The sequence below is a fragment of the Poecilia mexicana genome, unplaced genomic scaffold (assembly GCF_051168715.1).
Source record: "Poecilia mexicana isolate PSO_F unplaced genomic scaffold, ASM5116871v1 scaffold_7, whole genome shotgun sequence".
NCBI lineage: Eukaryota > Metazoa > Chordata > Actinopteri > Cyprinodontiformes > Poeciliidae > Poecilia > Poecilia mexicana.
In genome coordinates this window covers 14038387-14066384 of record NW_028263376.1, presented here as the reverse complement: position 1 = coordinate 14066384, position 27998 = coordinate 14038387, and the positions used below count along the sequence as shown (strand labels likewise).

Genomic DNA, 27998 nt, shown 5'->3' with positions numbered 1-27998 from the left:
TCAAGTGTGTTTAAGTCATAAAAGCCATTTATTCATGATCGACCAGAAACACACAAAACAATGAAACTCCCACTGCAACTAAGAGAATAAACTTTCCAGAAAAGTAACAAGTATTTGTTCGCCATCTCGAAACATGCACACAAAAAAGGTGCTGTGGCCAAATACAGTACCGTTCAACAAAGAAAAAAAAAAGAAAAAGGAAAAGTTACATTATTTCTGTGGTTTCACCGTGTCTCGTTTTCTATAAAAATAATTTCTCTATCTGCTGTGATTGAAGGAACAACGTGGGTTGAGAGCAGAGGAATGTGTACACACTTAAAACAGCAGATGAAGAAGAAACCGTCCATGAAGCCGGAGAGATGGACTTCCCATTAGTACCGGAAACGGCTGAAACAGCTCGACATCCCACATTTGGTCGTGCCTAATTGCAAAATCCCTCCATTCTGGGTCCAAACCATCCAGAACAGACAACCTCACCGTTTCGCCTCTATATTTACGTGATATGACACTTTGTTCAGTTTCCAGATGATAAAAACTGGTTACAATAAAAAAAAAAAAAAAAAAGAGAAACTAAATACATTAAAAACCAACTTCCAGACATGATTATTGTTAAAAATAAAGGCTAAATATCTAATTTTATAGGGAATTTTGTGTTCCAGTCACTAAAAAGGTGCCATGATGTGTGAGATAAAAACAAATCTGGACTCATTGAGTGTCAGTGCGCCACAATCAGCTCCAGACTGGTGTGTTAATACTGCAGGTGGACCACAGTGAAATTGTTCATCCTCATCCTTGTGTTGCATGATGAGCCACTCTTTGTGGAAGATTTCATAAAAAAAAGAAACAAGGACAGTCAGCTGGTTGCAGTCCTGTCATTTGTCTGTAAAGTCAGAATTAAAAAGGTTAAAAACACCCTGCCTACCTAAAATACACATTTCCCCTTGTGTTAGTAATCTACATCTCCGCTCCTACTTTTTAAACTTTCCTGCAGTACCGCAGCTAACAGATAAACGTCCCTACGATCACGCAAAGCGAGCTTTTTGTTTACGTACAGTGAAGCGCAGAAGGTGGTGGGGGGAACCGTTAGTAGTAAAAATAAATGGGTCAAGTCAGTCTGTTCTCCGTTTGGGTGGTTTAGAAGGAGAAATGTGAAGTTCTGGATGTTTGCAGCAGCTCCAGACCCTGAGAGTAAATCCTTGTTTCTTAACCGTCTACTGGTGTTTTAAAAAAAAATTAAATAAAAAGTACCTGTGCTCAAAAAGCTTTCCAAAAGGCACAGAAAATACGACGACCCGAGCAAAAACCCGTTGCTATGGCGTCAGGGTTGTGGTGCATAGCTGTGACTGCTGCTCTCCTGTGTGTGTGCGCGTGTCCCAGTCCATCGGTCCCGCCAGCTTTACACCGTGTCCTCGTCCATCTTGGCGACGTCGGCCATCGTGACGGCACCCGAGTCGTACGATTTGGGTTGCGTGGGAGATTCCAACATGGCGGCGCGCTCCTCCTTGGGCTCCTCCCGCTCCTTCTTCTCCTCCTCTTTCTTCTCCTTGTCCAGCAGGCGGTAGTTGATGCCCATCCCAACAAACAGGAAGATGCTGGAGATGATGAGGATGATTCCGCAGGTCAGGTAGGTGTAGTCGTAATGGTGGTAGTAGTTGTAGAAAGTACCTGGAGGAAGGAATCGGGAGGTTAATTTTTTTTATCCACTGGGCCTTACCACAAAGTTCACATTTTAGAAAGAAAACTCTAAAAGGTGTGACATGCATTTATCAGTCACTCCAGTTTTTTCAGAAATTCAAACATACACAGAAAAGAAAAAAAAAACAGATCAATGCATTTTTCCATGCCAATTGATGGCATATTGCCAAATTTCCACAAATATGGTCAAAAACTTTGGGTTTAGTGATTCCAACTCCCACCTGCAGGTGGCAGTAATTCTATCCTGTTGCCTTAGCCTTGTGTCAAGTTAGCCTGATCAATATGCAAGCAATAATAATAATAAAGCTATTCAAGTTCTTTAAAGAATAAAAAACGTGTCATATTTATATTTTATCTTTTTTCCTTGCCATGGCAAAAGGCCTGCGTGTAGAGTAAAGCCGACCCAGAGACTGAAGAAAAGCAGAATATAAGCAGATTAAGTTGTTTTACACCCATTTCCTTCAGTGGTGGTTGCTGCAGCGCCCTCACAGGTTTTTTAAAGGGTTTGGTTTGTTTGACAGTAGTTTGAAAGCAAACCACAGCAGCTGAAAATGTATTAGGAAGTACTAGTATTTAAAAACCATTAGTAGTTACTGATAAAACAGTTGTATGGCTGCTCACACTCTGAATGCGGAAGACTTACTTGTTAGAGGCGGTCCCAGCAGCACAGGTGCGCACTCCACGATGGTGACCAGACCCACGGCTGAAGAAAACCTCTGGGCTCCCACCAGGTCCATCAGCGTCTCGAACAGCACCGCGCTCAGCCAGCCGAAGGCAAAGCCAAAGAAGATGGCGTACACCACAAATCCAGAGAAGTCTTTCGTCAGCGGCGCGAACACGTGACACACGCCGTTGTAGAGAACAGACGCAGCAAAGAAGTACTGCACCTTGGGCCGGACCCACTTGGTGTTGGCCAGCATCCCCATGGAGGGCCGGGCGAACATGTCGACGAACGCCATGATGGACAGCAGCAAGGCGGCCTTCTCCTTGCTGATTTCCTTACTCTTGGCATAATTGGAGAGGAAGACGAGTGGTGAGAAGAGGCCGAAGAACATGACGACGTTGCCCATCAGGTAGAGCAGGAAGCCGCGGTGCTTGAAGAGTGTCAGGTCGATGAAGGTGTTGATGGTCTGCAGGACCGTCTTCTTGGGCTGAGCCGGCGCACTGGCGTCGCCTTCCGGTTTGGCCGGCTGCGGTTTGGGTCCGATAGGTCTCATCAGCGATCCGGCCACGCAGCAGTTCAACAGCAACCCGCCGAGGATCAGGAAGCTGCCTCTCCAGCCGAACTCGTCATACAGCCACGTGTTGAGGGGCGCCAAGGTGGACAGGAACACCGGGCTGCCGGCCATGGCGATGCCGTTGGCAATGGGCCGGCGGATGTAGAAGTACTTCCCGATCATGGTGAGGGCGGGATTCAGGTTGAACGCCAGTCCCAACCCTGGGCAGAGAACAAGCAGGGGACATTAAATGAGGGGCCAAATGTAGCTGCATTTCTGTTAACCAGAAAATTATACAAACTGAAACTACAAAAATAAATTTGCTGAATTAAAAGAAAAAATTTCACGTTTTTTGGCGAAGTTTTTACGCCATGATGAGGTGGCAAAAATGTTTTGGTGGAAACAAAGACAACAGGAAGCTGTCTTCTTCGTGGTTTTTTTTTTTTTCTCCTTCGGACAAGCTAGCTCAACCAAAGCGTTGCTCAGTTCATAAAAAGTTGTCAAACGCGTTTAATCCTCTTTAGTAAAATGGCCAACTTCAATTTCCCCAAAATTTTGCATACATAGCCACTCCAAAGAAGGAGCTTGTAGCTCCAATGCCTGAATAAAACGCCAGCGCCTCTTCTGATGGATGAATTATCAATATCAGTCGCTGCCACGAATCTTAACTTATCATTTGAACAAACTTGTTCAAGTGATTTTAATTTCATTTCTTATTTAATGGAAACACAGCAATTGTGAAAGTGTTTTTTCGACATTAGCAGAAAATAGACAAAGATTTACGCATTTGTAATGGAAACACAGCTGTTAAAAGGAATGAGAGATGGAGCTAAACTCTTACCTCCTACTACGCCAATGAAGAAGTAAAGTTGCTCCACGGTGTTGCAGAAGGACGCAGCAACCAACCCCGAACCGGCCAGACAGCCACCCACGATGATGATTGGTCGACTGCCAAATTTGTTCACCAGGATGCTGCTGATTGGACCTGAGCGGGACAAGAGGAATAGAGATTAAAGAAAGAAATCCAGCTTAATCCTTGTTATTACTACTAGACCAGCTCTCCAGGATTTTTTTTTATGTTTTGCATTCCAGATCCCCTGGAATGCAAAAAAATGATCAGACTCTGAACTATCAAAGTTTTCATGACTAAAAAAATGGATTAATAAACATCTGGCTGCTATAAAACAATCTCAGGACAGAGAAAAACTTGGAAAATATGTGCATCACCCAATCAACCACCAGAGGGCGCCATGTTAGCAAAAACCAAGACAATTATTGTGTAACTGAGACAGAAGGTAGGCCATGGGAGGGTGGAAGAGTGAAGCTGGCAGAGAAAAGAAAAATATCTTTTCGTGTGGCGCTTTGTGGTGGAATCTCAATGAATCTGGAATCCAGATGGAGCCATGCTGAGATTCTCTGCTGGGTGTAAAATAAAGTTCAGTTCCTGATCAGTGGCTGTGTGAGCAGCCATGCTGGGAGAGAGGAAAGCAGCCAGAGGATTGCTCCAAGGTTCATTTCCCTCTCTCCAACATTTACTAGCTTTTTAAAATCTTTATTTTATTTGAATTAGTAGCAGAAATAAAAACTGCCATTCTTTAAAACTGCGCAAAAAAAATCAATCAATAGAGACACCAGGAAAGCACAAGAAGAACTGAACTTCCGCATTATGGGAGATGTAGGCAGAAGAAAAGCTTTAACTGCTCAATGTCACGGCTGGTGGAATCCACTAACTCACTCACTCTTTGGTTACCTAGCAACTCACTCACTCACTCTTTGGTTACCTAGCAACTCACTCACTCACTCACTCTTTGGTTACCTAGCAGCTCACTCACTCACTCACTCTTTGGTTACCTAGCAACAACTTGTTAAGTAACTGGCGCAGCAGCAGTCTAAAGTTCTCAAAACTGCTTAAAAATTGAAAACAGAAAAGGTCAAGCCACCAGTTTGGCAGTATTTCAAACATTAGGAAAAAAAAAAAAAAAACTAAATCAATAATTATCTATTTTGACAATCAACATCAACTGATACAGAATACTTAAATCATGATAAGATTTTCAGCCCCAAGTCTAAACTTTGTGAAGCTGGACTTTAGAGATGCATAGAAATCAGCAGGTGCCCGAATCAGCATTTTCTGACTGAAGAATATCTGGTTGGGAAACAGAAAGCATGCCACACCCAAGTCCTAGCAACCCTCTTCTGTGTGGAAGTTGTTAGAGTGAAAACTACTCAGTTGTTTTCAGATTCACTGAGCAAGACTGAAAAAGCTCTTAATAAATTGCTTCTCCAGTGATATTCCCTTCTACTGTGGTGCCAAGACTGTTTCTGTTGCATCTATTAATTAATCTATATTTGATGTTTGAACTATTAAAATAGGCGGTTCCAAATGTTTTGGAGGAGCTTTCCAGTCTTCACAGGTAGCTGTAAATACCAGGGGTTCAACTTCTAACAGGAAATCAGAGCCTTTTCCTCTCTCAAGGTGGACACAGCCAATTATCTTAGGTTTTCAACATGAGTTACTAGAAATAACCCAGAACTGCAGCTTTCTTTGATCAGCTCAGACTTAACGCATCAAGTGTTGCAGCTGCTCACTACCAAACATCCTTTCTCCACTTATCCAAAATAGGATTGCACATCCATTTACAGAGCGAGAAGGCTGGAAGTATAAAATAAGAGATGATCTCAGAAGCGACGCTGTTCCAGATACACTCCAGCAGGCCCCTGGCCCTGTTAAAACATGGCGGCTCTGCCCTTGAAACTTGGCATGAGGCTGGAAAGGTCGGAGCGGGGGTTGGGGGATACGCGCATATCCACACACCACCGAGAAACACTTCGCCTCTGTTGTGTCTGCCACCGAGGTTGAGTGTGCTGGAGAGCTGCCACAGTCAGGGTGAATTGGTTCTGCATTGCACTCACACTGGAGAGGTCAAAGGAATGCATACATGGCTGCTTTACAGAGGACGCAGCAGAATCTGGATCACTCTTTGTTCGAGTCGGGACGTTTCCCTGAGGTTACATAAACTAATCTTCAAGATGGAGCAGGAGTAAAGACCCAACGTTCCCAGGAATCCACAAACCAGTCAACATATAGATTAAGACAAACCATGTTTAGCTTCCTGCTTCCAATTATAGCAGCAACGCTTCTCAGGCTGCAGCAGCATCGGTTTATTTATTAAACCACAATCTGACAGAGGAGACTCTTCTCCGCTGAGTGTTTAGGCTGATCTGAAGCATTGAAGGTAGAGCTGCTGCAGCTGGTGATGAGTCAGTCCCAACAGCTTCAAACTAGAGATACAAGAGGAGAAAAGAAGCAGCTGATTGGAGCAGAGCCAATGAAGACGCTGCACCAGCTGCATGACTTGTAAACCGGCCTCAATCCATCTGCACAGCCTTTAAGAGAACAGATGAACACTTTGGGTGACTAAACACCGGCCCTGTTTAGTCTGCTTTAATCAAAATTAGGTTTGTTTGTATAGAAGGTCTGGTTTGTCCAGGGAGGTGTGACCAAAAACAAACATGAAGTCTGGTCTACCTAAAAACCTACATCTTGGTTCACTTCTGGACGAGAGCGTAGAGCATTCTAGGTAAATGCAACCAAAACAAACCAGTGTCCGAGAACTGGCTTGTGATCTTCTGCCAAAAAGAGAAATCCCGCAACCCCTAAAATATAACAGCTCTTCATTTGTTTACATTTCATGAAGGACGAAGATGCACTCAAGTGTCTTCTTGCGTCATTTCCTTCAGTCATTCCTGTTCCCTTCCTCGCCACCACAGGCAAGAAGGGGAACAGATTTTTCAAACTTTATAATTGGGATCCACAATTTATCGGACTTATCGGTCCGATAAGTAGACAATTTTGCTGAACAATAAATTGTCACAGAAGTTATTGCAATAAACAATAATATTGCCGTTTTGAGACGATTTTCAAGTAATAATGGTAATGACAGTGCAAGAACACATTCTCAAAGATAAAGAAACTTTAAATTCCAGCAAACATTTAATACTGGAACTGGAAGACATTTTAAATATTGAAAATAAATAAAATTAATTCTAAACTAAATGCTCCTTCAAAACAAATGGCTGGTTGACACCAAAGCACCAGACTGAAGACTTATCATAAAATTTGTGGTATAACGAAAGAAAAGAGAAAAACAATAAGTCATATAAATGGAAATTGAGCTCTTCTTAAGCAGTAATAAGAAGGCAACAAATGTCGAGTTTTCTTTAGGATGCGTTTCCCTTTCACAGATTTTACACCACTTATGGTGTCAGATTTTATGAAATTACTACAGCATGTGTGCTTTATGATTAGAAATATTCCTTTAATTCGTCTCAGATGACCAACACAGCCCATTAGAGGTTCAGTGTCATGTTAAACTACTGAATCCGGAGCACTTCTGCAGAAACTCTGTCCGTCCAGAATCATTTCCTGCCCGCAGACCGCATGAGACATCATTAACCTTCACGTCAGCTTTCCCACTCTGGTGGAAAAAATAGAGCTGTTGTTGCCGATCAGAGCCACAAGCGAAACATCCTTCAGTTACAGGAATAGTTACAGATCCTGCTTGTTTGTAAACACGTCCAGGAAGCTTAGGAAAACCTGAACCAACTAACTCTCTTAATGACTAATCGCCTTAGTCTCTTTTACTAGACGGATTAAATGAGCTTTGACTTCAGCTCTACCGAAAGTGAAGAAAATTAAACAGTTTAATTGCAGGTCAAAGCTACCAGCCTGAAGACAGACTGATTCAATTAACATGAAAGCGATAATCCAAACTGCTTGTTTAATACAGTTTTCTCCGGTTTACCTGAGCATGTGCGTCATTTGTGTACTACGGCAGCCTGGAGAGCTGGTCCAGCCGTGCAACAATGCATGATCTGAAGGACAAACAGTCCGTTGTTGCGGCAGCAGCGGAGGAGACATGAGAGCCGCCGCTTCGTCTACAAACCCACAGCAGAAGAGGAAAGAGATTTCCTTTGTTGGAAACCCAACTGTGTGGTACTTTAACAGAACCATTTCAAACAGAACCTTTTCAAACAGATTTAACATGGCTGCTGCTTACATTAGATTGTAAATCACTTTAATGAGCCTAGCCATTTTTAAAAATTGGTCTTTAAAAAAAAATCTGCCACTGTCCACTTTTGTTCAGCTGTGAGTGACGGCAAATGTTTTGTCTAGCAATTTGATTCAATTCCAATTTTTAGAGTCATGATTTGATTCAGAAACAAATCTTTCTATTCAAAACAGTAAAAAAAATTGTGTTTAAATTGTATGGTAAGAGAAAAAGACTACAAAACAAAAAACTAAATTACCTAAAGTTTCATATTGTATCAAACGTCAGTTTACATAAAATACACAAATATATGTTTATGCATAAAATTTTGCTACTTAAATTACAAGTATTAGATTAGCTCAGCTGTGTGGATTTCTTAAAAGAAATGCATCAGAATTATTCAAAATACTACATTTTTACAAGCTGACAAAAAAAAAAAAAATAAATCTGCCAAAATTAACGGTCAGTCTTTTCAAACAATCTGTGATCAGCCAGAAAACTTCAATCGGTGCAATCCTAAATATATTTAAGTCTGATGAAACAGATTTAAGCAAAACCTCTAAAAGAAAACTGCTTTTTTTAACTTTATGGCCACAAGAAGAGATAAAGCAAGACTTTCAGTAGATTAAGGCTACATAGTACAGGATTGATGTTCCGTTTCAGCCTTTTGACAGCAATAACAGCTTCAAGCACAAATACTGCTGACTAAAAACAAACCCATACATATAATGTATGTTCTTTAGGACACAGTCACAAAAATAATGTGATTTGAGTCACTAAACTGTTCACAGTAACTACATTTAGTCATATTTACAAATGTATTGATAGTCATAGAACAATTCCAATAATATGGACAGTTTGTGGTTTTGAACAATTAATTTATTGTGACAATAAATCAGAATTGTTTTACCAAGAAATGTATCACGATAAATGATAAACTTTCAACAACCATGGATCATAAATCAGCTGAATAACAAAAATCCAAGGCATTTTATGTGTTCAAACCATTAATTATTTGGCCTGAACTTCTAATTTATGATGCATCCGACACATCTGCTTGCCCTTTTAAATCAAATTGAGCTTCATCATAGCTGTGGTTAACATACCAAAGTTCGAAAAACAACTTTAACAAAATCACTTTCCTCTCCAGCGACCTCGTTGACTTCACTTCCCATAAGCAGATAAATCGCTGGAGGTTCCAGAGAAGAGTTTCACTTTATCCATCAGTGAATTATTAATGCCTAATGTGGGGTTTTAAATAGCCATCCCACAACAACAATAGGTGTTAATGCTTTGCTAAAGGGCAGGAGAGAAATTATAGTAAAAAAGAAAAAAATCCCCGTTTATATTAAGAGCAGAACTTAAATGATGTGTGCCAACGTGTCGAGCATCCTGTTTGCAGTGACTCAGCCATCTGTGACGTCGACCTGAATGAGTAGCCGTTTGTAAAAGCTTTGTGGAAGTTCGAGTGTCTACGTGCGCCACCTCACATGAACCGCGGTGTGACTCAAACAGCAAGAACACACGTTCAGTTTAGCTCCTGTTCAGATGTAGCTTCTGCAATCCTAATGACTGTAACAGGGAGTCGACATCAATTAGGAAATAAAGAAAAGGTTCAGAACGAAACACTTCAACATCTGGATCCTGTTATGCAACTTTTACTCCTCCCCTGTTTCTTCTGCCTTGTAATTTCAAACTTGATGAAAAGTGCTGCAGGCAGGGCGGTTGCGCATACTGCAGAGTCAGGATGAGTAAGGAAGAAACACAAAAAGCCAGAAAGTCCTGGTGAATAAGGAAAGCGCTCGCTTTGTGTTGGAGACGAGAAGAGAAACCCAATTCCTCCTGGAACTGGATCGCTCTTTGTTCAGAGAGGGAAAAAAGCCAAGGAACGAGATCAGGACAGCCGGGTTTACTTTGTGTCAGCCGAGTTGAAGATAAAAATAATCAGATATTTAGACCCTTCTTGTTGGATCAGGTTTTCTTCTGCATGACTGAACCGTTTTAACAAGTTGCTTCATTGTAAATGTGCAGAAAATAAATAGCAGCTAAAATACATACAAGAGAAATCCAACCTGCTGTTTAGAGTACATCAGCTGCATGCAGCTCATTTTCACAAAATATGTTTACATCAAAGTAACTTATTGGACAGACAATACTCCAGTAAAGAAATCAATTTTCCTGATTCTCATGAAGTCCAGCTTGAGCATGTTATGCCTGTCACTAAAAATGTATGGAAAGCTCATAGGGTACATAATTGAATACATTTTTTTCTGCTTTGAGTTTGAAGAAACTAGTAATCTTCAACTTCAAGGTACATAATTGAATACATTTTTTTCTGCTTTGAGTTTGAAGAAACTAGTAATCTTCAACTTCAAGGTATAAATGAGGTGGCACAGACTCACTTTTCTTTGCAACTTGGCCTGTCGCGATAAATCAATTAATCGCACGATAAATTAAACCTATCGACCTCATTTTGATTATCAGCTTTATCGTCTCTTCCTGCATTTTTTTTTTCTGTTGATGACACTGAATGAAAAAAGGCTGAGCTCCAGTGCTCTCCACTGACCCTCCCTTCCTCATTTCCTTAGTGTAATGTCCAGCGCACACGACACGAGTTGTCGGCCGACTGTCGGCCCATTTTCAAAACCTTAGACCACATTTAGGTATAACGGTTCGATCAGGTTCGATTGTGCCGTGTGGTGTCCAGCCACCTGGGCGCAAAATAAGGGCTATAATTTTAAAACCAGAAATTAATCAATGTTTTACTAGAATCTACCTGCTATGCATGTGGCTATAGAGTCAGCGTAAAGTTCTGACTGAATGAAAATCATTATAACCCATTTATGTCACGTTAACGAAGAACAGCTGAAAACTTGCCAAGTTTATCAACTGCGGTAGCAATTTGGCTCCAACTCCTCCCCTTGTCATTTCTATATTCTTTGCAAGAAATGTTGAATAAACGTTGTTTCCACATATCATCTCCGATGTCTGCTGGACTTCGGGTTGCGCCGTGTCAGCTGTTTGGGATTCCCCTCATTATTTCCCCTCGGAGGAGAATCCGCGCGTTCTGATTGGCTACCTGTCACATTCAACAGGCTGCGTTAAGCTCTCAGTCGGAAAAAACCCTGATTTAGATCGGAGCGGCCACGACGACCTACCGTAATACACCATACACTACAGGATGATCGGTTACGAAATCACCAGCGACAATCTTAGATCGGCCAACGTTCTAAGATTATCGTAAGGAGAAAATAGGGGCAAAACATCGTGTAGTGTGAATTATTGCATTAGGTAGCCGGATGTGCCCATCTTCTCTATTTAAATCTAGTGATTACTGAAGGCCAATATAGTATACAGACTTCATAATCTGCACTCTTTTGGTTGAATGCAGTATTTATTTCCACTTTGGCTTTATGTTTAGCTTTTATTCAAGTACATTTTTTGTCAATGGAGGCCGAGAATCCAATTTATTTTTGTTTTTGGTTGTTTTGTTCATTTAGTTTATTAGTTCCAGTGTTATATGTTCTTTTGAAAATAAAATGAATGTATCTATGGCAGGAAATCACATGCATCATTAGACGTTTCCATTAAATGAGTGTCAAAAGGTCTTGAAACAATATTATCGTTTATTGCAATAATTTTTTAGACAAATCGCTCAGCAAAATTTGTTATGACAGGCCTATTTGCAACTACTCAAAAATTAAGAGCAAAAATAAGAAACTTATGAGTCGCAATCTGGCACAAGAAAATGATTATGTGTAAACAAACATATTTAGAGTCAAATGATAACTAAAAGGGTTAGAAACAACTAACTGCAGCAAAGATGGATGAAAACCAAAGTTTTTTTTTTTTAAATCAGTCAGTCAATCATTTTAGGACGGGAAGCCATTTTTATCCTCAGTTGTGCAAATTAAAACTTGTTTAGAGCCACAAAAGTTAAAGTTTTAAATGTAACTAAAAATGTAAAACTTAAAATCCATTGTACAAGACTTTTAAAGACCCACAATTTTATTTCTATTTTTTTAAATTAAAAACATTTGTGGAAAAAGCAGCTTACAACCCAATTACAAAAGAATTTTTAAAAAAAGTATAGATTAGAGTTAATTTTGGTGGAAATTCAATACAATTATTCCATGAAAAAAATGAAAATTAGCTAAAATTATACATTTCATACAGTATCCATAAGAGGCAGGAATTTATTACATCATTAATGTGAAAAAGAAATTTGATTTATCACAACTATAAATTCCCATTAATGACGCTTAAAACCCCTGGATGTTTAGAATAGTTATTTTTAAATCATTTTCTCTTCTGCTTTTTGCATAATAAAATTAATATAGATCATTTTGAAAATATATAATTAAATGCAGTTATTGTGCACAGGTAGGTGATGAGCATCACTTTAAATGTTGCCGTGTCCTGAAGACTCCCAAAATCTTTCATTTCTATCACAGTCATCTCTTTACAGTACAACCAGTTGTTCACTTCAACAGCAGAATAGATATGAAAATGGAGCTGAAAGACGAGCAAGCTATTAAGTTCAAACATCAAATACCAATACTTTGAGTTTTTACCCTTCACGTTTGGTTGTCAATCAAGTGTCAGGATCTAAAGATCCAAACTGCACATAAATACAGCAGAATTATTTAAATGTTTCAGATTTTTAGGTACCGACATGTTTGATCAAAGAACTGTAGAAATGACTCCAGATGAAAGTCATCAAGACGTCGCATTTAAAACGCACTGAACTTCACATTAATCAGCAGCACAAGGTAAGCTTGTCAACTAGGGCTGTTTTAAACGAATATTTTAGTAATCGAGTAATCTATCGATTATTCTTACGATTAATCGAGTAATCGGATAAAAAATAAATTATAAAATGAAATATTGGTAAATCTGGCATAATACCGGTGTTACTATCAGATATCAATGTCAGTCCAATTTTTCATATTTGAGCATCCCTAACAGTTGCTTTTTTGTAGTTTAGAAAACTAACCTGTAACAATAATAGCTCACTTTCTAAGTTAACCAGAAGAAAAGTTATAGAAAATCTGAAATTCTATTGAATTTAATAACAAAGAGGCAGGCTCACAAATATGCTTATAAAAAATGTCTACAATCCAGCTTTTAGTTTATGTATTCATCTTCAGTGAGTTTAATAGATTAATTAAACTCACCTTGCCACCTAACCTGTCACGCTTTGGGTTTGAAAATACGGGAAATGCCGCCTGGAGTGGGAGGAGAGGGCGAATGAACGAACGTAAGATGGGGTGGAGGGGAGGAAATAGACCAGCGGACTGACGAACCGTTAGACCGGGGGACGAACACGGGGGGAAGCAATACGGGATATTTACGACACCTTCACTGGTCACACTCAGAAACTCATCTACCAGCCATGTACGATGCGCTCCGCCACCCGTTTCTTCAGACCGGGATATGAAATTTATTGTGCGGTTCGTCGGTAAAGCTACATTTACACGGTAAGCATCAGCTACTCAGCCGCCCGCCCTGTTCAGGCTATCCGCTCACCTCAGCGCTCTTCCCGCCGTTCGCTTTCAACCAGCAGCCCCGGAGGAGAAATGCTGCCGTACTCCAAGCATTCCCCCAGTCATTTTAAGGATGCTTATTGGTTCCCCAAAAACGATAAAAAGTCGGGCATTATCATCAATCAATAAAATCCCCACGGGCCAATCTTGAAGATTGGACTTTATGCCGCTGAGACTTAGCTTTTGTCAACAACTCAGAGGCGGAAGTGAGAGCTCCGCGCAACGCAAATGAAGTCCCGGCCGGAACACGGTGCGCTAACTAATAAAACACAAATTAACGAAGCTTCGAGGCAGGTAAATTTTCCTCGAGGAATTTTAGTAATCGAGGTACTCAAATCATTCGAGGAATCGTTTCAGCCCTATTGTCAACGTCTCGTCATCTTACATTTTTAGGATTTTTAGCAACCTAGAAACTTTCAGGGTTTGTACTTTTCCCCACAGTAAAATTCAAGCACTTTTCAAGGAATTTCAAGGTGAGTTTATGCTTTTGCAGCACCAACCTTTAGAGATAAAAAGAAAAAACTACAGTTTCAAATCACAAAAATATATTTTATTACTGTTAATTTTTGTGATGTGTTCTACATGCTACAGCAGGGACAATGTAATTTCCATCTACATGATTTATTGTTTCCCCTCTTTCTACCAAAAACTGGATGATAAAAGTCTTCAGTCTGGTGTTTTGGTCTCAATTTGTCCCTTTTTTTGAAAGAATTTGCTTCCAGAGATTTCATTATTCATTTGTCGTTTTATTTATTTTGTAGATTTAAAATGTCTTCCAGTTCCAGTGTTAAACATTCATTAGAATTCAAAGTTTCTTCATCTTTGAGAATGTGTTCTTAAATTATTACCATTATATTAATTGAAAATGTGTCTCAAAAAATAATAATATTATCGATTATCCCAATAAAATCTGGGACAATTTATCGTCCAGTAAAATTTGTTATATCTGTATGAAAATATCTGAATTCAACTGTAAACATTTTCCAAATTTAGGTTTTTAAATCAAGCAAAACTGTGCAGCTTGGATATCAAGCACTTTCTAAACCTTGAAAACACCTAAATGAAGTTCAGTGGTTTTAAGGATTTCAAGCATCTGTACAAAACCTGAATTTTGTAAGAGTTCAGTTTAATGTTGCACAAACCCAACAGCTCTAGATTGCCTTGCTGTGTTTTTATTCCCGGTGTTAAAGCAGACTAAATCCTGAGATAAGTCAGTCATTAATTCGCCGTGTGTTCGTTCTCCAGAAGCTTTAGCTGGATTACATCAGAACAAGCGATCCTGTTGCAACTCCATCTGCAAAAAGACCTGAGCGCGCATTTCTACATTGTCATGGCTCACACCTCTGCTTACCCAACTGAGGGAATGAAAACAAAAAAGGAGAGATAAAGCATGGTTTTGTCTCAATTCACTGGAGAGAGACAGATAAGGAGGTTAAGAACCAGAATTGTTACACCTGATGATTTACAAAAAGAGCCGTTTTATGAAATCAGTAAAAGAAATCGATGTACTCTGGTAATCCTGTTTTGCTGCCGGACAAGGCTTCTCAGAGTCAACCTCAGGATAATCCCATCTGAGCTCCAACAGCGGGAAATTGGATCGCTCAGATTCACCTGCTGTGTCTTACTCCAGAAAAAAAAAAAAAAAAAAAAACTACTTGCTACTGCTTCCCCTCAAAAGCCCCATACTTCTCCTCCAGAAATGAATCCAACATTAAATTTCCTGTTGAAACTTCAGAGACTGTTCAGGACACAGAAGACATGTCTTTTTTTTTTTTTAAGGAAAGGCATTCCTCAGACCTACCGACTGAATGTTTAGTGTCACTTTCATCATCTACTCACTCACCAGATGAGACGAATGATTGACAAGATATTCTTGTTATTTCATGAAAATATTCCAGCTACAGTGCGAAGCTTGTAGCAAGAGGCACAAGTTTTACTGGCAGGTCAAAATAAAATACCAGAATCAACTTGGATCTATTATAAATTCCACATTTTAGCTAATACACTGCAAAAACAAAATCTTAAAGCATTTCTGATGTAGTTTCTCATGAAAATATCTTTGTTCACTCGAAATAAGACAAAACTTAAGTCACTCATCAAGAAATAGGAGCTTTAGAATAAAAAATCCTTAGTATTGAAAAAGAACCATTTCCACTAGCATTTTATTTCACTTATAACATGGGAAAATGTCTTGTAAGTGAAATAACCTGCCAATGGGACTAGAACTTTTTCATCAATATAAAAAAGTATCGACTTAAAAACAGGCTCCTAGGTTTTAAAAAAAGTTACTTTTTGTCTTATTTAAAATGTGTAGAAACTAGACCAAAATTGCTTGGTAAAATTTTGTGCTTTTGTTAGTGTAGCTAACAAATTTGTAAATTAACAGAAGTAATAATTTATTTAAATATTCCCACCTCCACTATATTTTCTATGGGGCAGGGTGTCCAAAGTGATGGACTGAGACCTGAGCCTTCAGAGTCACATAAAGACAGTTACAAAGTCGGCCTTCTATCATCTGAAGAACATCTCCAGGATTGGAGGACTAATGTTTCAGTGAGATCTAGAGAAACTCATCCATGCGGTTATCTGTCGTCGTAGTGATTTCTACGACTACAGACAAGTCGTAGAAATCACTTCAGACCTTCACAGGTCCACCTAAAAATAAAAATAAAACCTGCAGCTGCTGTTCTGACTAAAACCAGGAACTGACTAAAAACAGTGGGCTCCCTGGAGCTCAGAGAATAGACTTTAAAATACTGTTAGTTTATAAACAGCACGGCATCACAGTACATTAAACATCTGCTGCTGTTGTATGAACCTTCCAGAACTCTCAGGTCTTCTGGTTCTGATCTGCATCCCCAGAACCAAACATGGAGAAGAAGCATTCAGCTTCTATGCACCACAAATCTGGAACAAACTTCCAGAAAACTGTAAAACAGCCGAAACACCGAGTTCCTTTAAAAAGCCACCTGTTTGGCGTTATCTTTGAACTATAATCAATGAAGCGTTGACCAACATATTTAGTGAGTATTGATGATTTTGATGATAGCACTTGATGTAATGTCTGTTATTGGTTTCCACAGCTGTTGACTAAATAATGTGTTTGTTTTCATGATGTAAAGCACTTTGAGCTGCCATACTGATGAAATGTGTTCCACAGATAAACCTGATTGGTTGAAAAGCTGTGGATTCTTGGTGTCGGAGAGCCTGGACGTCTTACCTCCGCCGTACATGACGGCCAGCATGATGGAGGAAATCCAGGAGACCTGGCTGGGCGTGGCGTCGAAGATGACCTCGATCTCCTTGAAGAAGACCGTGATGGATTTTGGGAAGGCGTAGGAGAAGCCAATGCAGATGAAGGCGCCCACCACCACGGCCCACCCCCAGCCCCCTTCAGGTGGGGTGTATCCCACAGGTCCACCCACTGCTGGAGGCATGATGGCTCAGAGACGAAGCAGACGGCGTACGGACTCGACTTGGTGGGGGAAGAGCTCGGATCAGGCTTCAAAACAGCGCCTGTGTGGAAAAACAATGAAGCATAGGTTTAATACATTTCCTAAATTCTGATTTATTAATATTTTATCCAAGTCGGCTGTAAAACAAGATGAGTTTTACATTTTCTTGTCCCTCTGAACAAAGTTTGTTTCTGCAGACATCATGAGAGAAGACTAGAATCGCAATTTGATGAAGTCACATGAAAATAAAGTTGAAATAATGCAAGAATAAAGCCAAGAATCTGGAACAAACTTACAGAAAACTGCAAAACAGCTGAAACAGGTCCTTCCTTCAAATCAAGGCTACAAATACACTTGATGGGTTGATTATTACCAGAATAAAGCCGTAATGTTAGGAGAATGACAAAAATCACAAAAACAAATGAGAAAAGTTGAGCATCTTGTGAAGTTGTAGTTTAGTATCAGTTTTACAAATAACATTACGCCTCAAATTTGAACAGTGTAAAACTATTTTCAGCAGGAGGATTTAGAAATACTCTGTTGTTGCACAATTGTATCAAAAAATGAAGCAGAATTACTGCAATCAAATCCTGATAACACTACAAGTTTCACCCAATCAAAAGAACGTTTTTCATTCTTCTGGAGAAATTGTGTCTTTATTCTGCTAATATGACTGACGCATTGTTTACAAATATTAAATATGGATACATACACATATATATGTATAGTAAACATGGGTTTGGTTTCAGAAAAGTTAACATGAAACAGTTTGCTAAAATCTCCAGTTGGGTTGGAGTTGTTCTAATTATTTTTAGTGATAAACTGATTTTTTTCTGTGGTTGAAACACAAAAATGCATAAAAATGTCTATTTTCCAAATATTCAGCTGGACATGGCTTTATTAAACCGAGATGATTTTTGTGATAAATTTAAGAAGTTAATTTCTGACTTCATGGCAGAGAATGTCCTAGTTTACAAATTGTAAATGTATGCCTTTAAATTTAGATGTTTCTTTCTACAAGTGAATAAGTGAAAACCACCTCAAAACGTCTGTATTCATCAGTAAAAATTTTCCCTGAGGCCAATTTTAGCCCCGATTCTCTACAATATGAATGTGTTGACTTTATTTTACCCATTTCTGTTGCAGAAGACAAAAAAAAAAGCCAGTTTTGTTGTCCTAGTAACCCCTCACACAGTTAGTGGGTAAGCACGCACAATGCCAGAGCCTATTCCATCAAAATATCCTTTTTCCCCTTATTTAGGCCACATGCAACTACTACGATCATCAGCTCTGTTTCTGTTTGGCTCATTTACCTTACATGGCATTCTATATTCCAAAATAACCTCTCCCTGCAGATTAAACTTGGATAAATTACAACCAGCAGGAGAGAATAAACTGCTGTTTGTGGAAAGGAGAGCTAATTAACAACCAGGAGTCAAGCACCTACAAGGCTTTTAGCTCAGATCAGGCGGTAAACAAGCGAGCTCTGACAATCATTACGCAGAGCAACAGGCTGAAACCTCAGTGTGACGACACCCCTTTGCCTTCACTTGCATCAGCCAAATATTTAGCTTCCTATATCTTCACCACAAAGGGAAACTAGTTTAAAAAAACCCTGATGTGTTAATTTCTCCTTGAAAACAATCATTTTCACAGAACTGAAACTCTAAAAGGCACAGAAACAAACATTGGCATTAGCTGTAACCTCAGAGAGGACATGTTCTGTTTCATAACACGGCTCAGCTTTCAGTCCCTTCCTTCCTCCTTAGAGTTTCATAGAGTTTCAGCCATGACGGTGAGGCGTTCACAGACTTGGCGTCATCATGATGCATCAGGCTGCAGACCTGGAGGAGTTTTACTCCCAGTCTGGACAGAAACAAGTCACATCTTTATGCCGATATGTAGGTAAGAGCATCCACCATTAGATCGTTTGAAATGATACTGATTTTTCCCCATGGAGGTTATCGAAAATATTCCCAACAAAATGCAGCTTAGACAGCTGAAATACTATACTTGACATTTTAAAAACAAAATCCATTTGTATGATTTATTGTTTGTCTTTTTCCCCCTCTCTAACAAATAGATGACAAAGTCTTCAGTCTGGTGCTTTGGTTCCAACTAGCTATTCGTTTGAAGGACAATTTTGTTTAGAGAGACTTCATCATTCATTTTATCTATTGTTTTGTTTATTTATTTAGGATATTTAAAATGTTTTCAAGCTACCATGTTAAATGTTCATTAGAAATTAAAACACCGTCATCAACTTAGCAACTATTGCTATGTTTAACAATTTTTCAGACATTAGCAACTTTTTTTCCCTAAATAAAAATAAATAAATACAAATTTCTAACTCCTGACTCACCACCAGGTGGCGTGTGTCTGCGTGAGATGGGTTTTATACCTGATCCGGTGCTGTGTGATGTAAACATCAACCAACCAATAGGAAAACTCAAATGCAGTAGCCCCTTTTGAACCCATAGGGGGCAGCACTGAGACCCTATTAAACAAAATATTGCAGAATTAAACAAAACTTACTTGAACGTGTCATAATTTGCACAGTAACAAAACACTGAACTCATAAGGCCAAATTTATAGTTTATCTGCAAGAAAAAGTTGATTTAAGGTTTAGTTTTTTTCTAGTTGTAAGACTAAAAAGCTAAATAAAAAGCCCACATATGGTGCAGGCATTGAAAAAGCAGATAAATTCGCTTAATTATTCACATTGAGACTTTTAGAAAAATGGACAAAATCTCTTTTTCCTTGTTTAATTTCATGCTTCCATATTTATCTAGACCTGGAAAATGATCAGAAGAGTGTAACATACATTTTGACAACATGTTAAAGTTTAACTTTAACTCAGTTATAATATGCCTGTTCAGTTTGTGTGCAGCATGCAGAATACAAAAAGAGAAATTTAAAAAAAATTGTGGGGAGGGGATCCTGACTACAGGTTGGTTCTGGTTTTTGGTTTCACTCAGAATGTGGTGCAAACTCATCCTCATCCATTACATCACATTACTTTCAAGTAATGTGGTAACTAAGTGAAGAAACACATACAGATGAAGCATGAACTTGACCTCATTCTGCCTGAAGTTTGCAGAACGCAAACACGTGCTACATTTCACCTGAAGAGCTCTGCGCTGGCTTGCATTACAACGCATATGCAGTGAAACGGGACGCCAGGGACACACGAGTCATAACTTCCAAAATGGAAACGTCACATTCAAACCACCTCTGGCCAGTTTGACAAGCATGAAAATTATCCGACCCCATGTCATGTACAGGAACACAAAGGAGCACCCGACTCTCCTGAAATAGTCACATTTAACCTTTAAAAACAGCAAGATATGAACACAAAGATGAGGGAAACTCCACTTCCTCATTAAATATTAAAAAATAAATAAAATGTTTGCATTACTCCAGCAGCCATAAAACGACAGCACTGGCTGGATAAAACCGCAGAATTACCTCAGATATCAGCTACGAGTATCAGTTTGTGTGTTTACTCAGCTAAGAGCACTTGAGGTCAAGTCAATCATTCGGTACAAAAGCTAGACCCCGTCCAACAGAGCAACTGATCCCCTCTAAAACGCCGAGTGCTGGGGGCAATTAAATGACAGAGCTGGCTTCTAATCCAGTGCGACCTCTGAGAAGTGCAAGTAACGCAGCAAAAAGGTCATCCAGGGGCTTCTGAGTAAACCTGGAATTCACATGTTGGTCTGCTTGTGTCATAGAGAGGCGCTTAAAGCAAACGGTCCAGGTGACCCGAGTAAACCTCTGACCGGTCAGAGTCCGGCTACAACTAAAGAGGGAAAACACGAGTTCGGTTTCTGCAGCAGATCACACATCTGTTCCAAGATCAACATCTGACAAAAACAACCCCCCGTCTAACGGTTTCCTGCACTTCACTGTTAACTTAAGCAGCAGTGTGTTCAGGCAAAGGGCCTCAACCTCAGGCCCATCTCAGGCTTCCTGTACTGGACAGGAATGTGGCGACACAAAATACACCAAGAACATTCCCTTCCATACCTACAAAGCTGGTCAGAAGATTGCATGCACCCATATCTAGAGTCAGTCATTACAGCAAGAAACTAGCGATCAGGCTCGAAATCTGAGTGTAGCGATTGACTCAGACCTGAACCTTCAGAGCCACATAAAGACAGTTACAAAGCCAGCCTTCCATCACCTGAAGGCAAAATCTCCCACTAAGATCTAGAGAAACTCTTCCATGCATTTATCTTTACTTGCATTGATTACTTCAACAGTGTCTTCACAGGTCTGCCTCTAGATCTTGCTGGGTCCTTTAATCCCAGAAATGTTCTTAAGGTGATAGTCACGTAAAAACAGCTAGTCAGCCTTCTGAGGCGTGAGATCTGAGTCCATCACCACACAAAGCTTGGCAGAATTTTTTATGGGAGCTCACTGAGAATCTTTATGAATATGGACCTAGGTTTTTTTTTATCTGTAAAATGTGTGTAAAACCAGCAAACGTTGCAATAGTAAATAAAAGCATGTGATTGAGGCTTAACTTAAGCAAACCAAAGTAGGGGTGCAAAAATTTAGCCGCTGGCCAATATTCTTAATTTTGGAAGATTGTGATCTGCCGATACTTGCATGTGAAGCCAATTTTAGTTGCCTCACCCACTGTCCTCGTCGGCTCTGCAGGGAGAGGTTTGACCGATAGATCGGCAAACGAGGGCATGTCTGCACGTTTGCAGTCAACAATAGTCACCCCACTGTTGCCAACTCAGCAACTTTCTTGCTATATTTAGCAACATTTTGGGGGAAAAAAAAAAAAAGAAAAAAAAAAAAGAAAGAGAATGTTACTGGCCAAAATCAGAATCAGCAGGTCAGGCTTTTTAAAGATTGATAATCAGCAATCAGCCAGAAAGTATAATTGCAAAACCAAAGTTCAATCTGTCCCAATGTATGAAAGTAATGTCAGCACCAGTAAATGTAAAGTATGAGTTATATTTAGTGACTGATTTAGAAAATATCTGGAATTGGAGGAAAAGACAAAATAATTTTCACTAATATTTAGCCATTTACTAGCTATAATGCAGCTTCAGTTTTATAACAATAATCACAGTAAATCTTCCAGTGTCTGTGTTCAGACTGAAATCTCGCTAATGGGTAAAATTAATTTTGGTCCACTGTTAACGCAAAGCGCCGTGGGATCAGAACTGAACTGCCGTTTCCCCCAGGGGGTCCCGCGGCTCCATGGTGAAGTGCAGATAGGCATCGGGATAGCGTGTGGGTGCCAGTAAAAGTGGGGCAAATCCTGGAGGAGTTCTCAATGAGGGCATTCATTCAGACGTCACAGATGCTTCATTCAGGCCGGAGCAGGAGGCAAAAGTTACCTCAAATTCTTTATATAAAAACTAAAGCCAAACTTCAGAAGAAATTTTCCGATTGTGCATAAAAATACTGCTAAAATTATTTAGCTCAAAGTATTTTCCAAGTTATTTGCAGCTTTTCAAGCACAGGACAGTGAAGTCATTCAGTCAAACAAAAAGAAAGCCATTAGCAGCATTAGCTTTAATGCTTCAGGAATGAGTAAGCACAAGTTTTAAACCTGATTCAAATGTCACGACAAAAGAAACCTGTTCTGCTGCTTCTTCTGTTGGATTTTAATGTTTTAAAACCAGGCAAACCTCAATTAGTGTAACTGAATGCATTTAAATGCATCAAGAAACCAAGTCAGATGCATCAATTTAACCAGTCATGTGAAGAACCTGTGATGCAAACATGCAAGACAAAAAGCTGATTTTCCAGATAATTTCAATTTCAACATGAATTGTATCACTTAAGACACTGGTTGCATCGTGCATGGCAACAATGCATCTTTTCAAACTGCGATAATAAAGATTAGATCCAACAATAAAGATTACACAAAGTGCCCTAAAGCACATTATTTTAGATAAAGGGTGCAGTCAGTCCAGTTTAAGATTTCAAAAATATGACTGATGCAACACAAAAGAAAACTAGATTTCATATATTTGGTGATTCTTGTTTCAAACAAGAGGTCTATTGCTTTAACAATCGAGATTAAAATTTCAGAGTACCAGGAGAAGCAGCAGCTTTGGGGCAACAGAACATCACATTTAAATAATTTTAAATAATTCAAATCTGTGGCCAGATATTGGGATGCATAGTTTTTTTAAACTTACACCGTGACATTCAGAAAAGGTCAGGGTTCAGGGCCCAACACTCTCAGGAACATTTAAGCCGCGCACAAAGTAAAGGGCGCCGAAAATGACACAGCAGTCACTCACTTTCTGATCCACTATTAGACAATATCTCCTGGTTACACACCTATTAATAAACAAGCGGCTCGGTCCGGTTCTGGGACAATGGATTCCCTGCGAGTTCAGCGCGTGTGGCCGTCATGCGATCTTTCCACTGAGGTCTGACCTCCTGGAGCTGGCGAGTTGAACTCGTGCGCCGCTGTGCAGCAGATAGATAAGCAGTTAGGGAACGACCAGAAGAACTGCTGGAGCCAGGGAGGAAATCAAAGCCAAGCCTCAAAACATTACAGATTACTACATGCAACTGGCTTTACGTTGAATCAGATTGGAGTTAATGGATGCAGCTTGGCTTACATTTAGTAAATTTTCTCCAAATTACATTAGTTGACGCGTTTCTTGAGACTTTCCTCAATCAACACCATATTCTTTAGAAACAAGCGTTGATTTACATGAACGCATTTCAGCAGCTGATAATTTAAAATAATTTCCTGTTATCTACTGTAAAAACATGTAGTCATGGGCGGTTCTAGATGGGGGTCAAAAGGGGCCAGTGTCTCCCCTGTAGAACTTGTCGTGGCTCTTGTACTGAAGCAATAATACAAGAGTCTTATGACTCATTAGGAAAAAATTATTTTTAACCATGAGTTACACTTTAACGATGAATTGCTGCTGCCAGTGTTGGCCAGGATTCTCTTGTGAAAGACATTTTTAATCTCAATTAGATGTTCATGGTAAAATCAATGTGAAATAAAATTTGAAAATTAAGAGGTTGGACTTTTAAGTTCAGCCATAGTGAGATATAATTGGTTTCCATGCGTTAGATCAGGGCTCTGTGGCTCTCTGAATAAATTAAAATAATCTATTTTGTTTCATTCATTGCCCTGTTCTTTTTTGGGGGGGTAGGAGGGGTTTAAACCCACATAGATCCCACTGTGGCCTCCTTGACCAGGAATTTGATGAAAGGGTATAAAAATGGAATGAAAGTCTTAATATAGAATAAAGTGATGTTACATTACATCTCTTAAATTGATAAACATTTCAAATTACAATGATAAATCTGTAGTAATTTGGTTTTAACTTAACTGAGAGACGTTTTGTTACTTTGGGAGCACCCCCACAGAGTTAGCAGGACTTCTAAAAAGCTACACTGGTGGGTCTTCAAAGTACCATTGAGTTTAAAGCACAATTTAGGAAGTGAGTGAAAAGGTTGGAAAACAATGGCAACAAAAGATCCGATCAACCCAACACATGCAAATTAGTCACACAGAGGCTGGAGGGCCACACAGTGGAATAGCAAAATGATCCAAGAGGGAAATCAAATTTTTATTTTCTTATAGTTCAGCTGCTTTTCGATGGGAATCTGTTCATCTATAGGTTAAAATTAAAAACTACATTTGTGAAATCTTTATTTTATTGCCGAAACAACACAAGCAGATACTTAAAATTGTCGTTTTTAATTTTCTTTAAAATGATCACGTGGAAAATTGTTTATACAAACTTTAATTAGATAAATTTTAATCTAAAAGCGAGATTATAGAGTCAACATTTTCTGAGTTTTAGGCTCCGTGTTCTTCAAACGCATCATAAATCCCTCCTGCCGGATCGTCAGGCCGGTTTCAAAGAGGACCGCGCCGGGCCGGAAGCACAGCTGTGAAGTGGACACCCCCTCTTTACCCTCTCCTCTCCATCCACGTGTGGATGTAAAAATAGCGCCATGCGGGCAGCATCACGCCACCGGGACTGAAGCTACGTCGGGACGGAGCACCGCTGTGAAGCCGGTAGATGTTCTTCTGCCGCAGTGGAGGGAGTAACGTGGACGGGAGCGGTGCCCGCGCGCGAAGCTAAACACTCCACAACCTACCTGGCTAATTAGCGGTAGCTTATGAAAACAAGCTGTATTCGTAACATAATGGAAAAAATATCCACCATTTTTTTATTCAGAAATAGCTTCAGTGTGGCGTCACACGGCAGCATGCAGTGACGGGAGACGTTCACTTACCGCAGGGTTTCCTCGGCTCGGTGTCCGGCTGAAGCTCACCGTTTCCCCGTGGGAGTCCTTGCTTTCTGCGGTCCGATAGTAGCTTCGGGTACCACTGACCTCAGTCTGTAACAGTCCAGCAGAAAAGGATGAGGAGGATGAAGGCATTACGAACTGCCTCTAGCGCATGCGTATAAGAAGCTGTGCCAGCCGTTGTGACGGAACACACGTGCGCGTTGAGGGCGGAGCACTGCCTGAGCGGCACGTAGCTGATGGCAAGAGGTTTTAACATTTAATTGGATTACACACTTCTTTCTCACCTCTTATTTGTCCATAACAACGTTCTTTAGAGTCAAAGATGGACAGCTTGTTCTCTGGAGGCAAAATAAACACTTTAATGTTAGATTCAGCTAGTAGAAGATATATCTTCTGCTCTTAAGAGGTAAAAATAATAATAATAATGAGTTTAAATCCAATACATGCCAAATTACACTTGAATAATTTTAGTTTGGGAGCCATCCAATTCATCTTTAACTTGCTGCTGGTACACACGAATTTCCCCACTTTGGAACAATGGAGAGTATTTCTCATCTCTATTCTATATCGACACTGTTTACAGAAATGGGTCCAGATAGGATTGTCTGTGGCTTACATATTGACCTCATGTTATTTGCTTTTATAAGCTTGATATGGACCACAATAGCTAAACGTGGGGCCCACATAAGTTCCTAGATGTGTTGCTTAATCTGAACAGATTTTTGTAATACCCACTTTAGACTTATATCTGGGTTTTATATAGGTGACACCATAAAGCCCACCTCAGCCACATACAAAGGTTAGTAGTGTTGGTGCTGACTGAGAAGAGGATTAAAAACACACACCTTTGCATAAGTAATATTTTAAAACACATTTTTAAATCTCTATTCAATACACCTGTAATGGGAGGTGCATTGTGTTGCAAACAAACCTGTTTTTATTCATCCTCCATATTGATCATTAGCCTTTCTTCGCACATGATAACAAGCTGACTCAGTGTTATGCCTGGACTGGCATAAACCATACAGGGTAGTGGATCCAAAGGGTCAGGATTGAGAAACACTCCTCTAGTTCTGTCTTGTCTGGCACACTCCTACACTGCAGAAAAAACTAAATATTACCACGTATTTCTGATTTAGTTTCCAGTGCAAATATCTTAGTACAGTTGACAAAAAAGTACTAATTACACTAGCAAATACATTTTCCCCATAATCTGCCAGAGGAACTAATATTTTTTCATTAATATTAAATAATTACTGACTTAGAACAAGCTCCTGTATCTTGTTGAAAAGTTACTTATAAATTAGTTTTGCCTTATTTCAAGTTTACGAAGATATTTTCACCAGAAACTAGATCAAAAATACTTGGTAATATTTTGTGTTTTTGCAGTGTGTAAATAACTTTCTAAAGTTCCTAATTACCTTACTTTAAAAATAAAAACACTTAACATCCAAAGCAAATCAACAACACAATGCATATAAATGCAGCCACTCTAGTTTTGCAGCCCCTTTGCAGCGACCTTTGAGTTCTACAATGACCTCAGGGTTTTTTTTTTTGCATCATAAATACTTTTACTAGCCACAATGTGGGTGATTTGCATGCCTGGTGCTCTGGCAGGAGGAGACAACACTTAGCAGTGTATCTCCTAAGAAAGTCTCAAGTCATGATAAAGATGGATAAAAATGAGATTCAGTTTCAACCTGAAGAGCTCAAGTATCCTGGTGTCTTACTATTGACAGCCGGATGCAGCAAGAAATGGATCGATGACTGATTATGATGAAGAAAGAGCCGAGCTGAGAGACGAAACTCTGTACTGCTTTTCTTAGATTACAATCCTCACATATCTATTTATGGACAGAAACTTGATTCAGCAGTTCGCTATTGCATATTTTGCATTTGTAGCCTAATATTATGATAAAGTGCTTCATTTTTGGGTCACCTTTGTTCGCGTTAGCATGAATTCCCTCTATATTTTAATACTGGGGTTTTATTCGACATACATTATTACATTTCCTTTTAACAAAAAGCAAAAGTGGATGTTTTATCAATGAGTTCTGGTTTGTTTTGTAGTCAAATATACAATATATAATCCTCAGTTTAATTAATCTCAGTTCAGTTCAAAACTACTTTAATTCTCCCAAATGAAAAATAAGTGTTGTAACTCACATCATCCAAGTATCTTCAAAGAGTTGTTGTAAACGGTAATGCAGTAGGCAGGAAGGATTTGAAGTAGCAGTCTTTCCTGCAGTGGATTTAAAGAAGCCTCTGACTGAAGACTTGATGTATGACTGTAATGATATGCTAGCAGCTCAATTTCCAGGCAGCCACAGTAACGTCCCAAGCATTGCTAATCCACCTAATTTTCTTTTCTCACTTTTCTTTAAATCTGTCTTCATATGATCATATGATCCTTGCTCATATGATCAGTGGAAGAGATGGTTTGAACTTCCTCCTTCTCTGTTCACTCTTTGGTTTTCTCTTCATCCATGATGCCTCTTTTCCGACTCTTCTAGGATTTTGGGATAGGTCAAGTATTATTTGGGTTTTTTAGAAGCAAAATTACTAAAATCTTAATGTTTACAAAATTGTCAGCTGGTCCGCTCTGATTGCCAAACCAAACCGTTCAACAACCTGTTCACGTCTTCCTTCCTCATGGTGGCGCTGCACCAAGAACCACTGAAGGTAACGCTCATTGCTATTGCTATTGCGTAGAACTTTCTTCTTCACTATATGTAAACAAAAATGGAGTGGTATCAGATTTTAGCTGTTGTA

At 39.5% G+C, this 27998-nt stretch overlaps 1 protein-coding gene across 1 annotated transcript; it reads right to left on the bottom strand.

Annotated features, from left to right (window-relative positions):
* Positions 1-9: 9 nt before the first annotated feature.
* On the bottom strand, positions 10-25377 carry LOC106932961 (monocarboxylate transporter 1-like). Its single transcript, XM_015011936.2, has 5 exons — positions 25212-25377; positions 16730-17025; positions 3754-3897; positions 2339-3133; positions 10-1665 (listed from the first exon to the last, which is right to left on the bottom strand). The coding sequence occupies exons 2-5, from the start codon at positions 16944-16946 to the stop codon at positions 1397-1399; spliced, it is 1425 nt and encodes a 474-aa protein (XP_014867422.1). The 5' UTR covers positions 16947-17025; positions 25212-25377; the 3' UTR covers positions 10-1396.
* Positions 25378-27998: the final 2621 nt, after the last annotated feature.